The following is a 14,881-nucleotide window of genomic DNA, read 5'->3' on the forward strand; positions in this document are numbered from 1 at the left end:
TTGGAGTCCACATGACCTCACTGAGCAAAATGGGTCTTAATGGATCCATTAAGGTATGAATCTGCTATGATTCCAAAGGTACTGCACCACCACAACCACCAAACAGAATTAAACCTGCAGCAAAATATGTATTTCCACCTCTGGTGAGCCAGGACCTAATGCAACTCCCTACCGCAGCTGCCCTATGCATCTCAGACTGACAGGGCCAGTGGCTTCCTGTCAGGTGTAAAGCCATACACTTCCTGTCACATCATGCATGAGGCAACCTTAATTTTCCATTTGCTTGAATTCCTGATGAGAGAATAGGAGGACCAGCTCCTGGTCTGAGGTGGCCCTGTAGGGCGAGGGTGGCGCTGCGGTCTGAGCCTCTTAGGCTTGCCCATCCAAAGGTTGGCGGTTTGAATCCCCACAATGGGGTGAGCCCCTGTTGGTCTGTCCCAGCTCCTGCCAACCTAGCAGTTCAAAAGCACACCAGTGCAAGTAGATGAATAGGCACCGCTCTGGCAAGAAGGCAAACAGCATTTCCATGCACTCTGGTTTCCGTCACGGTGTTCAGTTGTGCCAGAAGTGGTTTAGTAGTCATGCTGGGAACATGACCTGGAAAGCTGTCCATGGAAAAACGCTGGCTCCCTCAGCCTGAAAGCGAGATGAGCACCACAACCCCATAGTCGCCAATGACTGGACTTAACCACCCAGGGGTCCTTTACCTTTACCTATCATCAGGTCCCGGAGAGGTTTCCAACAGCTGACAGCTCTGGTTAATACAGTCATCTGAACAGCCATTTTTAGTCTGCATTTTCAAGAGGATCAGCTTTACCTATCCATGTGCATATATATATAGTTTTCTGGCAAGCCATGCTTGCTATCTCTCCTGATTCCTGCAGTACCTCACTTTCTGCCCTCTGGCTACTCCCACTGGAAAAGGACATAGAGCTGAAGGGGGGAGTTGGGAGAGAAGTGCTCTTTCCCACTTCCTCTTTCAGCTCTATGTTCTTTTCAGGGTTTGGGTTGGCACATGAGCCGCTGAACAGAAACTGGAGTGACCAAGAGAGTGGAAGGGGAAAGGAAGCTGATGACGGGGAGCAGAAAGTGGGGTGCCACAGGAATAAGGAGAAAGAGCAAGAATGGACTGCCAGCCATTCGATTTTTCCCCCAAGGTGCCAACCTAAAATTTGAAAAGCACATACAGCTGAAAGAGGAAATGCAAAAGAGCACCACTCTTCCAATTTCCCCCTTCAGCTCTGTGTGTGGTATTTGTTCAAGAGGGGAAAAGATTATCTCATGACAGGGGCGTACCCAGGATCAAAACTGGGGGGCAAGGGGCGGGGGCAAGGGGCGGGAGGGGAGGGGCCACAAAGTGGGGACGTGGGCGGGGCTACGGAGCCCAGGTGAAACTGACTCCGGTCTCACCTAGGTGCCGCGAAGCTTTTTGCAGTCAGATGCACCGGGGCTCCACTGACAGCACGCAGCCAGGGCGCTCACTCTGGCCCGCTGGGCTGCCCCCGGTGCACTATGGCCAGGACCCCGGCGGAGCGCGGAGCCATGGGCGAGAGCGGCGCTGCCAGTGGGGCTGGTGGGCAGAGGCGGAGGCAGAGCACAGGCCAGCGGAGCGTGAGTTTGGCGTTCCTGCCCACTCCAGCTTCCCGTTGCGCTCTCTGGTTCCCCGTCGTGCTTGGCCTTGCCGGAGGCCGTGATGGGGAGCTGGAGGGAAGGCGTGGCGTGGTGGGTGGGAACGCCGAACTCGCGCTCTGCCGGGCTGTGCTACGCCTCCACCTCTGCCCACCAGCAGCACCACTCTCTCCCACAGCTGGGCAGCCCTGCTTCTAGGGGGGCGGCTGCCCCCCCCCCCCCGCCCCATGCTGGGTATGCCCATGTCTCATGACAAAGAGGACCTGGGTTTCATAGGCTTCATGAGCACCAGGGGTAATTCAAGGGTGCCATTTTATACATCATGTTTGTGCCCCCAGCCTAAGTGTTTAAACTGGAGAAAAACACAGAATTATTTATTATAGCATCGTTTTTATTGCTTTGTATAATTTTATATAATATTATTGTCAATAATATTGTCTGTCTTAATATATTGCCCCAATCAAGATTTGGAATCTCCACCCCTACCCCCCAAATGCAGCCCGCTGAAGAGTTTTGCATTCACATTTATCTCGAAACTTTATTAGTCAGCCAGAAGCCAACTGGATTATTATTTAGAAGCAGCCCACTAGCATTAAGAAGCATTTGCAAAGCATTGTTAAAGACAGCTGCTTCCCAGATAGGGGTTAATGCAGTGCAACTTATGCCCAGTTTTCATTTCCTGTTGAAAACCCTGTTTGCTGTTGTTACAAATTTTTCATCGGGCGGAGGCTTCCTTGGGCTTCCAGGCTGAAGGAACTTCTTAATCGTAGGGACATCACACATTCTTGCTTTAAAAGCCTAAAATTGCAAATGTTGCAAATCATTCAGAGCAAGGAAGTTAGGTCTGGAATCTAAAAATTACAGTGCTGAACAAATTTGAAGCCAGTGTAAGTGTCAGGCCCGAATCCTGAGAAGTGAGAGTTTGCTGACTGCAGCCCCAAACAACGACTGTCAGTTCCTGAAGTCTCTTGGGGAAAGCCGCAACAGTAATCCAATAATTCATACTTTCCAAACCAAAATGCTAACCGAAACACAGCTACCCCTTGGAAATAGGCACTTCTCTGAATTTTGCAATGCAGTTCTGCAATGAAAAAAATGTATACAAAAATGTGTATATTAGGGAGAAATGTACATAAAATGGATAGCTCAAATGGAAAGCAAGAGATAAAGGTTTAGGATACTTTGCTGCAGGGACTTGGGCGTTCAACGTAATCTAAGATAGAAACTTGGGTTGCCATATGTCTCTATCAGTGTCCAGGTGGAAATCAGCAAAAAATGTGTGGAAAATCCAGACATATGACAGCTCATGCAGGCAGTGCTATTTTCGGCTATTTTCCTTAAAAATAGCCCCTAACAGCATTTATTTACTTTTATTATTATTATTATTGTGATTTTGCTATAAAAAGCTCAACAGCTTTGGCCTCAAAATACCATTTTTGTCCGGATTTTCACTGTTTGAAATATGGCAATCCTATGGAAACTCTAGCTTTCATTAGAATGGTGTTGTGTTGCTTAACATACTTCCTTGTTCTCAGGAGTATCGGCATCTAATTGGCTATACATGTGTTTGGAAAATGTTGAGGACACAATCAGTTAAATGCCTATTCACTTCAACTGAAGGTTTATATTACAGTACTGAGTACACGGTCATTGTTAATTCAGCTACTTCTTTTACCTGCAACAAAGGAAACTGTGAGAGAATGGTGGGCTCCTTCTCTTCTGCCATTAACAGGGTCTCAATCAGTTGGACGTCAGCCCAGGTCAACTGGTTGCCAAGAAGGAAAGGTTGCCCATTCTCTTTTAAAACCTACGGAAGAAAAGTTCATTGCATGCATGTACATGGCAGTACGAAGCGAGGAGGTAGGTACAAGGTGAGAGGGCCTTTTCAAGATGGCACTCATTTCTAGAAGGTCCTTCACATATGCATTTGTCACTAAGGCACCAGGCAAGGACCATTTTGTTATTCCCAGGCCTTTTAGGTTTTATGCATTTACACTCCACTTTTTACCGAAGCTGTGGCGCTGTAGGTTAAACCACAGAGCCTAGGGCTTGCTGGTCAGAAGGTTGGCGGATCGAATCCCCGCGACGAGGTGAGCTCCCGTTGCTCGGTCCCAGCTCCTGCCAACCTAGCAATTCGAAAGCACCTCGAAGTGCAAGTAGATAAATAGGTACCGCTCTGGCGGGAAGCTAAACGGTGTTTCCGTGTGCTGCTCTGGTTCTCCAGAAGTGGCTTAGTCATGCTGGCCACATGACCTGGAAGCTGTACGCCGGCTCCCTCAGCCAATAACGCGATATGAGTGCCGCAACCCCAGAGTCGGTCACGACTGGACCTACGTCAGGGGTCCCTTTACCTTTAAGGTAATGCATGTGGTTCTGCCAAACCCTAACTAGCACCAAAATCTATGGCCTTTCATTTTCAACAAAATGTGACATACATAGCTGCCAAGTTTTCCCTTTTCTCGCGAGGAAGCCTATTCAGCATAAGGGAAAATCCCTTAAAAAAAGGGATAACTTGACAGCTATGGTGACATAGCAGAACGTGGTGCCAGCATGTTATATACAGTACCTTCTCATAAACTGGGAAGTATCTTTTCGTGGCTCGTTCAATGATTAAAGTAAGATTCTTCTCTTTTTCTCCAGGAGGTGATTTGTGGTGAACCCTGATCATTCCCATCAGATCGGTTGTTCCTTCCACGTACATATCAATTCTAAGGTGGGGGAGAGAGAGAGAGGCAATGTCATACTAAATAAACTGCTTACACTGAATTGTTGTTGTTTAGTCGTTTAGTCGTGTCCAACTCTTCGTGACCCCATGGACCATAGCACGCCAGGCACCCCTATCTTCCACTGCCTCCCGCAGTTTGGTCAAATACACTGAATAGGATCACTTAAAGATAAATAATCACCTAAGATTATGGAGAATCTTAGGAATATATGCAATGCTTTTCTTGTTATTCTGCATAGTCACCTGTATTGATGTTACAGTTCTAGGACAATAAAGCTCCCTTTATACCTAAGACATTCACAGTGTGTCATTTTATATAGCCATGTTCTTAGACTTACATGGCACATAAAGAAAAAGGTGCTTTCTACATCCAGTCAGAGTACGTTGACATACAGTTGTAACTTCTTCCGATTGTTGCTGGCTCCAGGTTTATTAATGCTATTAATACTAATACTGCCACTTTTGTTGGTTCCTGATTTCAGCATCTTGCTGTTATAAGTAAATTCATTTGGAATATGGATTGTATTTCAGTTTCAGTGTTATTTGGTCCGGGCTCAGTCTGACCCCCTTCTTTCTATGGGACCCTGTATGTAAGTCTATGAGCCTCCATGGCTCTTTCTATCAGCCCATATGGAACCAACATGAGTGGCCAGGCTGGTGAACTTTTAATTCCTTACCCATACGGTTATGATTTGTGGGTTCCCACTTAATTTGATTTCGATTTTAAATGTGATTCGAATTGTATTTTAAACTAATCCTTTGATTTTGTGTTTTTAATGTATTATATATTTGGTGTTAGCAGCCCTGAGCCCAGTCTCGGCTGGGGAGGGCGGGGTATAAATAAAATTTATTATTATATTTATTATTATATTTATTATTATTATTATTATTATTATTATTATTATTATGCTACTATATTATATATTGCTATTGCACACCACATTTTAATGCTTGCATGTCAATTGCTATAAAAATATTTGTAATCAAAGAATTAATAAACAAACTTGCAGCAAAGCGGAAGAAAGACTCCCTCGTACAACTCCCGCGATCAGGTCAATGTTTATGGTCTGAAATGAAGAAGAGGGTCCATGGAACACAGGAGGGATGGCCTGATAATTCTATGGAGGGATTTAGGATTCCCAAACCGAAACGGATGTGCATTTGGCTATTTCATAAAAGCAACAACATCAGCATAGATCATGGATCTTCCAAGTGTTTTGATACATATAACACAACAGGCTCCAGCACTTGATAGGATGCAAAAGGAAATGTGGTGGAGATGGAAGCAGGTGGAGCTGAGCATCTGTGCAATGCATACTTGGATGCATGCTGATCCCACTAGTCCCAAGGCCACCATTCAAATGGTCAAGGATCAACACAGAAATCTACACACTCAGTGTGGGGTTTACAGGCTAGCAGGTGTACTGAGGTGGCATTCCTATGTACCTGGAACAAGCCTCATAGGCCACAGAAGAATTTACTTCCAAGGAAACATGCATAGCCTTGAATTCGGGGGGGGGGGAATCTGCTCCTACCACATACACACACCTCCTATTTAGGAACACCTTTACAGTACTGTCAATAAGTACTGGGTGCAACCTGCTTATAAAACTGCATTGTAAACCAAATCCCTTCCTATCTCTGTTTGTTCTGCCTTCCCTCCCACGCCTTCCATGCCTTGCTTCAAGTGGTGTTTGTAATATTAACAAATCACGCAAGGGTAATATAAAACAAAGAAGTTGATTTCAGCAAGCTTGCATTCAACGCCTAACTCTCTCTGACCCTCCAGCAGTTTTTGCTAAGACACTTCCTGGTAGCTGTTTCCTGAATCTGCGCTAAGTTTCTCTCCCTGATTGCTGTCCTCTTGCTAAGTTCCACATAGATATAAAAATTAAAATTTTCTGTTTTACAATTTAAAGTACTCCTTTTTACATCCTTAAGTTATCAATGACTTCCCTTCTTCTCCTTCCATGGTTCGTTTTGCATATCATAAACCCCTGCATATTTTACAAAAAACTATACCATTCAGTACTGTATTCCATTATTACATCCACCAACACTTATTTACACTGTTGAATTTATCTTAATGCTGCCAGCGTTTTCAGCTGTACACAGTTATTTCCCATATATTCAATAAACGTTTTCCAATCTTCTCTAAACGTATGTTCTTCTTGTTCTCTTATTCTATATGTTACATCGGCAAGTTGCCATTCTTCTTTGGTTGGGACCTCGCTAATTTTCCATTTTGTGGGTAACAAAACAAACGTAGTAGTGGCATACATAAATAACCTTTTTTAACACCTGGAAATTTCAGTCTTCCACACTAACCAGAGTAAAAGGACGGAATGCAAATTGAAGTTAGCATTTTGAAAATGTGAACATCCTAGGATATGGTTCAGAAGGTCTTAGAGGTATGGCCTGAAGGCACATGAGGTCAACACCTTGCTAAAGGTAAGCAGGTCTCAGCCTGGTCAGTGGCTGAATGGATGAGCCTCAGGAAGCATATATCAACCACCTTCAGTTCCTGGCTGGAATAAAGGTAGGACATAAATGGAAGAAAATAAATGAAAAATTACCACCTGATGAAGCACAGTTGACACCATCAGTTCCCCATCCATGGGAGTCACCCCAGTGTAATACATTCACACCAAAAGAGTCAAGTCACCTGTTGACTAGAAGCTATGTCATAACTTATACCAGGCATCCCCAAACTCAGCCCTCCAGATGTTTTGGGACTACAACTCCCATCATCCCTAGCTAACAGGACCAGTGGTCAGGGATGATGGGAGTTGTAGTCCCAAAACATCTGGAGGGCTTAGTTTGGGGGTGCCTGACTTATACCAACTGCTTGAATGTGTAAATTCACACATGCCTTCCACCCCCCCACCTCCTGTTTCTTGCTGTTACACTGTAATCGTATTAGGGTGCTCCTAATAAGCGCCCCTGAAGCATGCATGTGTATAAAACACATAAAACGTGAAAGTTCAAAAATACTAAGAAACATGCTAAAACACACCCTGGAAAGCTCAGTTGGGTAGAGATAATGCCAAGGTTGCAGGTTTAATCAATTATGTGATTCTAAGTCTTCCAAAGTCTCAATCCCTTTGCACAACAGCAGCTACTACAGGAGTCTCAGAGGAACCGCAGGCCAAATTGTTAACCCTTCATCTGCCAATCGCTCCGCAGAGAAGCAGTGTGCATGCACACAAAAGCTCATACCAATAACAAACTTAGTTGGTCTCTAAGGTGCTACTGGAAGGATTTTTTTAAAAAAATTGTTTCGACTAAGGCAGACCAACACGGCTACCTACCGTGTAGAAATCATACTCTATTTGAATAAAACATGAACCAAACAAATACACTGAGCAAGACTGAGACCATGTTTAGCCTCTAGTCAACCTCAGAGACCCCTCCATCCATGAAGCAGGAAACTCTTCCTGAGCCTTCCACCTGTGAAACTGGTTTAACAAGAAACTATCTAAGCAGACCTGTCAAAAAGGCAGGTCTGTGTATGAGTGAAACTGGTCCTTGTCAATGGATTCTGGAGTCAAGGTATTCACCATTTCAAAAGGGAGGGCTGTTATCAGGTAATGACTGTCAATCAAGATAACAACAACAACAACAACAACAACAACAACAACAACAACAACAACAACAACAACATCCTATTTATACCCCACCCATCTGGCTGGGTTTCCCCAGCCACTCTGGGCGGCTTCCAACAGAAAAATAAAATACAGTATATTCCTGCGTATAAGACTACTTTTTAACCCGGGAAATCTTCTCAAAAGTCAGGGGTCGTCTTATACGCTGGGTCGTATTTCTTATACAGTGAGTATATCCCAAACTCTATATTTTAACTGGAAAAGTTGGGGGTCGTCTTATACGCCCAGTCGTCTTACACGCCGGAATATATGGTACAATAATCTATTAAACATTAAAAGCCTCCCTAAACAGGGCTGCCTTCAGATGTCTTCTAAAAATCTAGTAGCTGTTTTTCTCTTTGACATCTGATGGGAGGGTGTTCCACAGGGCGGGCGCCACCACCGAGAAGGCCCTCTGCCTAGTTCCCTGCAACTTGGCTTCTCACAACGAGGGAACTGCCAGAAGGCCCTCGGTACTGGACCTCAGTGTCCGGGCAGAATGATGGGGGTGGAGATGCTCCTTCAGGTATACTGGACCAAGGCCATTTAGGGCATTAAAGGTCAGCACCAACACTTTGAACTGTGCTCGGAAACGTACTGGGAGCCAATGTAGATCTTTCAAGACCGGTGTTATATGGTCTTGGCGGCCGCTCCCAGTCACCAGTCTAGCTGCCGCATTCTGGATTAGTTGTAGTTTCCGGGTCACCTTCAAAGGTAGCCCCACGTAGAGCGCATTGCAGTAGTCCAAGCGGGAGATAACCAGAGCATGCACCACTCTGGTGAGACAGTCTGCAGGCAGGTAGGGTCTCAGCCCGCGTAGCAGATGGAGCTGATAGACAGCTGCCCTGGACACAGAATTGACCTGCGCCTCCATGGACAGCTGTGAGTCCAGAATGACTCCCAGGCTGCGCACCTGGTCCTTCAGGGGCACAGTTACCCCATTCAGAACCAGGGAGTCCTCCACACCTGCCCGCCTCCTGTCCCCCACAAACAGTACTTCTGTCTTGTCAGGATTCAACCTCAATCTGATGCCTGACTTGTAAATATGTCAGAGAAACACGAACACTGAGCAGGCTGTACATAGAATCATAGAATTGTAGAGTGTAGAACCCATTTTTATGGCATCTGTATTACAATTTGGGGTAATCTTTCTGTTACAATTTCTGAAGCTTTAAAAGGGTCTGCACATTCTGCTCTGCGTTCCTGACCTCCTTACGTGTGTGTGTGTGTAGACTCTGTTGCAACAAATATGCCATAAAGAACAGCCCGCCTTGCTTCCTGTTACTAGGTTCCATCTCAGTTTTGTTTTCTCTGACCAACAGTGGACCTTGACAGGAGTGGGGCTGTAAAATCCAACCCCAAAATTTTCTTACATCATTGCTATAAATATGGAAGAAGTGTATATGCAAAACTGCTATATATCTTCACTGCTGTTCCAATACCTGTTTGCTACCTGAAGCTGAGCTCAGAGGGTATCCCCCTTTCTAAGTTATTGCTGTTCAATCACCAGTTCCTGCCTTTATTTCTCCTCAAGTCTAGTGTATTGTTTCATTATATTAAAAAAGCAGACACTTAGACCAGAAAAAAACCTTGCATATTAGTGTAATATGGCTGCCAAATAGCATACTGTGCTCTCTCCTTCAGGTTTTTCCCATAGAGGTTGTGTTTTGCAGCAATGTAGTAGAGGATAGCTCGTGTCTGCACTAGCTTCATTCCGTCAATTTCAACCATGGGGACTTGCTGAAAGAGCAGAAATCCATCTGTTGAAAGAGAATCATCATGTCAGCCCTGGCAAGTTCCTGTATCACTTTGCATGGTGAGCTTCCTACAATGGGAAAGGAAGCATTTAAAGAAAAAAGGGGGGGAGCTTCGTGGGTTGAACCTCTGCCCACATTCCATAGTGAGAGCAGAGATTGGTCATATTTAGGGTTGCCAGACTCAATAGTGGACAGGACTTCTGTGGCCTTTAATTGCCCTGCTCTCTTTTGAGCCTGGAAACCTTAAAGAGAAACCAGCAGAGTGCAGACCCTTTGCTTGGAAATTAAACAAAGGGTCTGCTGGTTTCTCTTTAAGGTTTCCAGACTCAAAAGAGAGCAGGGCAATTAAAGGCACAGAAGTCCTGTCCTCTATTGAGTCTGGCAGCCCTAGTCATACTTGTAGCACCATTTCCAATGGTGAAGCAGAATCAACGTGACTGAGTATTTGTTCACACACACCCTGCCCAAACACACTTGCATTAGAATTTCTTGGCACACACACACAGAGTGGTGGATCTGGATGAAGTTATTAAATCTGTAGCCTTACCTTTTATTAACTTTTCATATTGCTCTCTCGTTTCCAAAAACTCTTCTTCAAACTGAAAAATGAGAGGACTAACATTTCATTTCTTTCGTTAAATAATCAACCCAGAGTGCTATGGCACGTTAGCCAATAAATTTATTACAGCATATGCCTTGATGGGTCATAGCTTACTGCATTAGTGACCAGCTAAGTGGACAATTTATATAACCTGAGAATAGAAAGAATGAAACTTTTAAATAGAGGTCCAAAGGCTAAGCAACATACGAACCAGCCATGGATCTATACAGAGCATGAATGGATTATTATGGATCAGGGATATTGAGTGAATAAACATAATTGGTTGATACAGGACTTTAATTCATGTAGAAGCTAGATTAATCTTTTCCTAGTCCCCGGCATGCCAACTGTTGTTCTGTTAAGTGGTTCTGTTAATTTCAAACAAGAACACACACTTGTCTATCATGTTGAGAGCTCATTTCCATGTTATTGTATTCCAGCAGTTATTGTATTTGCAGCCTGCTTAACCTGGAAAATGTGGGAGTAATGTGAGGGAGTCGGAGGCAGCATCCCAGCATACAGTTCTTTCCTGATTTCCAAGTGGCCCTATAGCCTGACAGCTTTATTGAGAATTTCAACATTACAGACAGGAGTGTGGCTTGTGGGATATGTGATATCCTCCTGCAAAAAAGAAGAAGAAGAAGAAAGGAAGCCTTGTGGCTGCCTTGGTTATGCTTTCCTTGGTTTCTAAAATAAAAAATATTGCATTGAAAGGAAATGCTTCCATGATGTTGGGTGAGAGCCAAGGATCTTACTCATATCGTTGTGAAATACAGTAATGGGTTATGTGTCTGCGGCTTCCCTGCCATACCATCTAGATCAGAAACCGGGTCTCCTGTCTGCTGATATGTCCCTAATGATGCTCTAGCTGTGGCAATGATTCCCGCGGTCATCCTGGCATGACTTCAAACAAGCAACTCATATGCAGATCTCCTTCTGGAAGAAAACAAAGGCGCAAACCTCGACACCTGCAGCAGCTAACAGCCAGCGAACGGATTCCATCCTCCCTCTTCCATTGAAATAATAAAGCTTGGGTTTCCCAGCCATGGTGTTCAGGTGCTGGGTATTCTGGAAGGAAAGAGCGGAAAGATGGAAGCGTTTATGGGGAGGCTGAAAGCAATGCAAACAGTCTAGGTTTGGGGAGGAAAATTAATAAATGTTAGGATTTTTATTAGTTGGGATATGAAGGGAATATACCAGCTGCAGAGGAATTCCTGGGCTGGCCAATGCAAAAATGGCCTGGCCAAGCGAGGACCATTGAAAACTACTGGCAAAGCAAGAGAACTGTCCTTCCCCACCCCTGCCCTGAGATGTGAACAGAGGGGATTTGGAAGGTTGGCCAGGTAACTGGGTGTGAGGTGACAGGAAAAGGGTGTTTTGGCAAGGTGTACTGAGGAGAAGGGAGAACAAAGACAGAGATCCATCTTGGGCAGGCTGACTGAAGGCAGTTGTGGGTGGGTGGGGGGAGATGCCTTGGACTCCAGTGCTGGCGCTGTGGTCTAAACCACTGAGCCTCTTGGGCTTGCCGATCGGAAGGTCAGCGGTTTGAATCCCCGCAACTGAGTGAGCTTCCGTTGCTCTGTCCCAGCTCCTGCCAACCTAGAAGTTTGAAAGCACAACAGTGCGAGTAGATAAATAGATATCACTGCGGCGGGAAGGTAAACGGTGGTTCCGTGTGCTCTGGTTTCCATCACGGCACCAGAAGCAGTTTAGTCATGCTGGCCACATGACCCGGAAAGCTGTCTGTGGACAAATGCCGGCTCCCTCAGCCTGAAAGCGAGATGAGCAGCGCAACCCCATAGCATAGCTGCCAAGTTATCCCTTTTTTAAAGGGATTTTCCCTTATGCTGAATAGGCTTCCTCGCGAGAAAAGGGAAAACTTGGCAGCTATGCAATCCTGTGCACAGCTTGGCAGGGATAACAATATTCTGCAGGAGGTACGTTTTACAATATTCATCTGAAGTCTGGGCACTAAATGCAGATCTTTGTTTTCTTTGATAGGTTTTATTTATTATTCATGTCTTTATTGAAACACACTTGCCTTTTCACGCACAGGGCAGCCTATTATGAGTGATATGAAGTCACACAGAACCAACAATTAAACTGAAATACTCCATGACATGACAAAAGCTTTCAGCATCCAGCTGGTTGCCAACTCTCCAATGAGAGCACGACAACAGTAAAACCACAAATCCTAGAAAAGCACCACTCTGTGGCCAAATACCTTATGAAACAAGCTTGTTTTACATTGCTTTTGAAAAATCAGGAGACACAACCTTCCTTAGAAGCTTGTTCTACCGGTTCATTCGGTTCTGATCTCTCCAATGGGACATGTTTGTTTTCACCTCGGGTGCCAAATTAATATGCAGCTGTAAATTCAATAATAGTTGAAGCTGCAAAGCCTTAAAATTGGCTTAAAATTAAGGTTCTATCACAGGAATCCAAAAGCGCAGTATAACTCCACCCAAACTCTGAGTTAGCTGGCAAGCACACAACTTCTGCCTTTGCCATGCTTTCTGCCAGCGTTCATGTGCCTCCGACCGTTGCCTGGCATCACAAGGGAAAAGGCAGCAGGTGGAAGGCGAACCTTCTCTAAGCATGGAGGAAATGACCACAAATGCTTCATTTGCTGAATGTTTGCTCTCGTCATGGCAAGTGGCATGCAAACTCATGCACACAGGCATTTCCTTTTTGCGTGTTCAACCATTCCTCAGAACACATAGATTAAATGCAACCACGCCAACATTTTTTTATGATTGCTGTCCCTGCTTTCTTTGTATAGCCTTAACTTAGTTATTAAAGACATGGATGTGCACCAGGAACTGACCTCTGAGCCTTTGGTGTGAGTGTCAGGCGGTTCTTCCTGCTGTGGCACAAAAAGCTTTGCCTAAAGCAATTACCGGTAAATCCTGGAACTCCTCCCACAGAGGTGACTTTCCCACTCAAACAATAAAGATAATGTTCCAGCCTCTGTTTGAGTGAACCTAAAGCCACGTTTACAAGCTCAACAAGGATTTGCAGTTCCTTCCTGCACTAGTACTGACTACTTTGCCACGTCTCGGTTCTAAAGTGTCTGTTTTCTGCCCCGGATTAGTGATATTCTCTCTAACGTGCGCACAGGGGGTCAAAGATTATTTTTAATGTCATGCGTGAAAACACCCGGCACTTTCAGATCTGTGTGGATAAGTTAGTGTGTGATAAATTCCAGAGAGTTAGCCATGTTAATCCTTTTTGGCAAATCCAGTTGAACAACTCTGAAAAGATCAACAACCTTGTTAATAAATAGTGTGGCATAAGCCAGTGTTTTTCAACCTTTTTTGGGCAAAGGCACACTTGTTTCATGAAAAAAATCACGAGGCACACCACCATTAGAAAATGTTAAAAAAAATTAACTCTGTGCCTATATTGACTATATATAAAGTAATTCTCCCACGGCACACCAGGCAACATCTCGCAGCACACTAGTGTGCCGCGGAACAGTGGTTGAAAAACACTGGCATAAGCTGTTGTGGGCCAAGCTTGTCTGTAAAAGTTGGATGTGGACCATGAGAGCTTGAGCCGGGATATTATCGTCAATTTGTTCATTGACATCTTTGGCCAGAGGAGGAGGTCCTGACAGGCCCCACTGTTGACACTTAGACCATGTGGGTAGGCAAACTAAGGCTCCGGGGCCGGATCTGCCCAATCACCTTCTAAATCCGGCCTGTGGATGGTCCAGGAATCAGTGTGTTTTCACATGAGTAGAATGTGTGCTTTTATTTAAAATGCATCTCTGGGTTATTTGTGGGGCATATATCCCCCCCCCAAAATATAGTCTGCCCCCCCACAAGGCCTGAGGGACAGTGGACCGGCCCCCTGCTGAAAAAGTTTGCCGACCCCTGACCTAGACTCTGTCTCCCTTGCTTCCTCTAACTTAGTCCACCATTCTGAGCAGTGCCAGCTTTTAATTGCCTCTAATGCCCCATAATTTTGTTTTCCTTTTGCATTGTTATGCTGTGAACCGCCCTGAGATCTTTGGATGAAGGATGGTATACAAATTTAATAAATCATCATCATCATCCAGAATCACTTTTTTGGGAATTGTGAGCAACAAAATCTTTCTGTTGATGCTTTTAACTGGCAAGATTAGAAAACAAGGCAGTAGCCAGCAGGTGGCAATGGCAGCAAGGAATTGAATTTGATTCATTTCCTCTACCTGGCAGGTAGCTTCCACCTAGGAAAACTTATCAGAAATGTAGCTTTTGAAAAACAGGTTTATTAGCAAAAAAAAAAGGGTGTCTTCAGAAAACACATACTATTTTAGTAATTTGTGCCTTATGAACTGACCAGGAATTTGAGTTAGCTATAGCCATAGCCTTTGAAACATAGCATTTTGGTAGTCTCCTATCGTCCACCAACTGTAACCTTAGCCAGTAAGGTAATAGCCCTAATATTAGTCATTATCCAACTGAGGTTCAGCTTCAGTCTAAAAATAGCCACTGATAGGTTATCTGAAAGAAGGTTCTGAAAAAGCTATCCCAGACTG

General features: G+C 44.6%; 1 protein-coding gene across 2 annotated transcripts; it reads right to left on the reverse strand.

Annotated features, from left to right (window-relative positions):
* Positions 1 to 2,002: 2,002 nt before the first annotated feature.
* On the reverse strand, positions 2,003 to 13,455 carry LOC118082369 (glutathione S-transferase A4-like). 2 transcript variants are annotated; one of them, XM_060272484.2, is made up of 7 exons: positions 13,184 to 13,455; positions 11,317 to 11,424; positions 10,303 to 10,354; positions 9,626 to 9,758; positions 4,196 to 4,337; positions 3,305 to 3,436; positions 2,003 to 2,427 (listed from the first exon to the last, which is right to left on the reverse strand). In XM_060272484.2, the coding sequence occupies exons 2-7, from the start codon at positions 11,401 to 11,403 to the stop codon at positions 2,302 to 2,304; spliced, it is 672 nt and encodes a 223-aa protein (XP_060128467.2). In that variant the 5' UTR covers positions 11,404 to 11,424; positions 13,184 to 13,455; the 3' UTR covers positions 2,003 to 2,301. The 2 variants fall into 2 exon arrangements, with proteins under 2 accessions (XP_060128467.2, XP_060128468.2); XM_060272485.2 differs by having other exon boundaries at positions 2,003 to 2,710.
* Positions 13,456 to 14,881: the final 1,426 nt, after the last annotated feature.

The sequence above is a fragment of the Zootoca vivipara genome, chromosome 3, assembly GCF_965207765.1.
Source record: "Zootoca vivipara chromosome 3, rZooViv2.hap1.1, whole genome shotgun sequence".
In the NCBI taxonomy this organism is placed as follows: domain Eukaryota; kingdom Metazoa; phylum Chordata; class Lepidosauria; order Squamata; family Lacertidae; genus Zootoca; species Zootoca vivipara.

What these genes read in the sequence shown, in the direction of transcription:
- LOC118082369 (XM_060272484.2), bottom strand. Translation starts at nt 11,403, where the DNA reads ATGGCTGGGAAACCCAAGCTTTATTATTTCAATGGAAGAGGGAGGATG. An exon ending in ACTTCCCAGTTTATGAGAAG is followed by an intron (nt 3,437 to 4,195) that starts GTACTGTATATA and finishes TTTCTTCCGTAG; the next exon opens with GTTTTAAAAGAGAATGGGCA. An exon ending in CACAGTTTCCTTTGTTGCAG is followed by an intron (nt 2,428 to 3,304) that starts GTAAAAGAAGTA and finishes TTGCAATTTTAG; the next exon opens with GCTTTTAAAGCAAGAATGTG.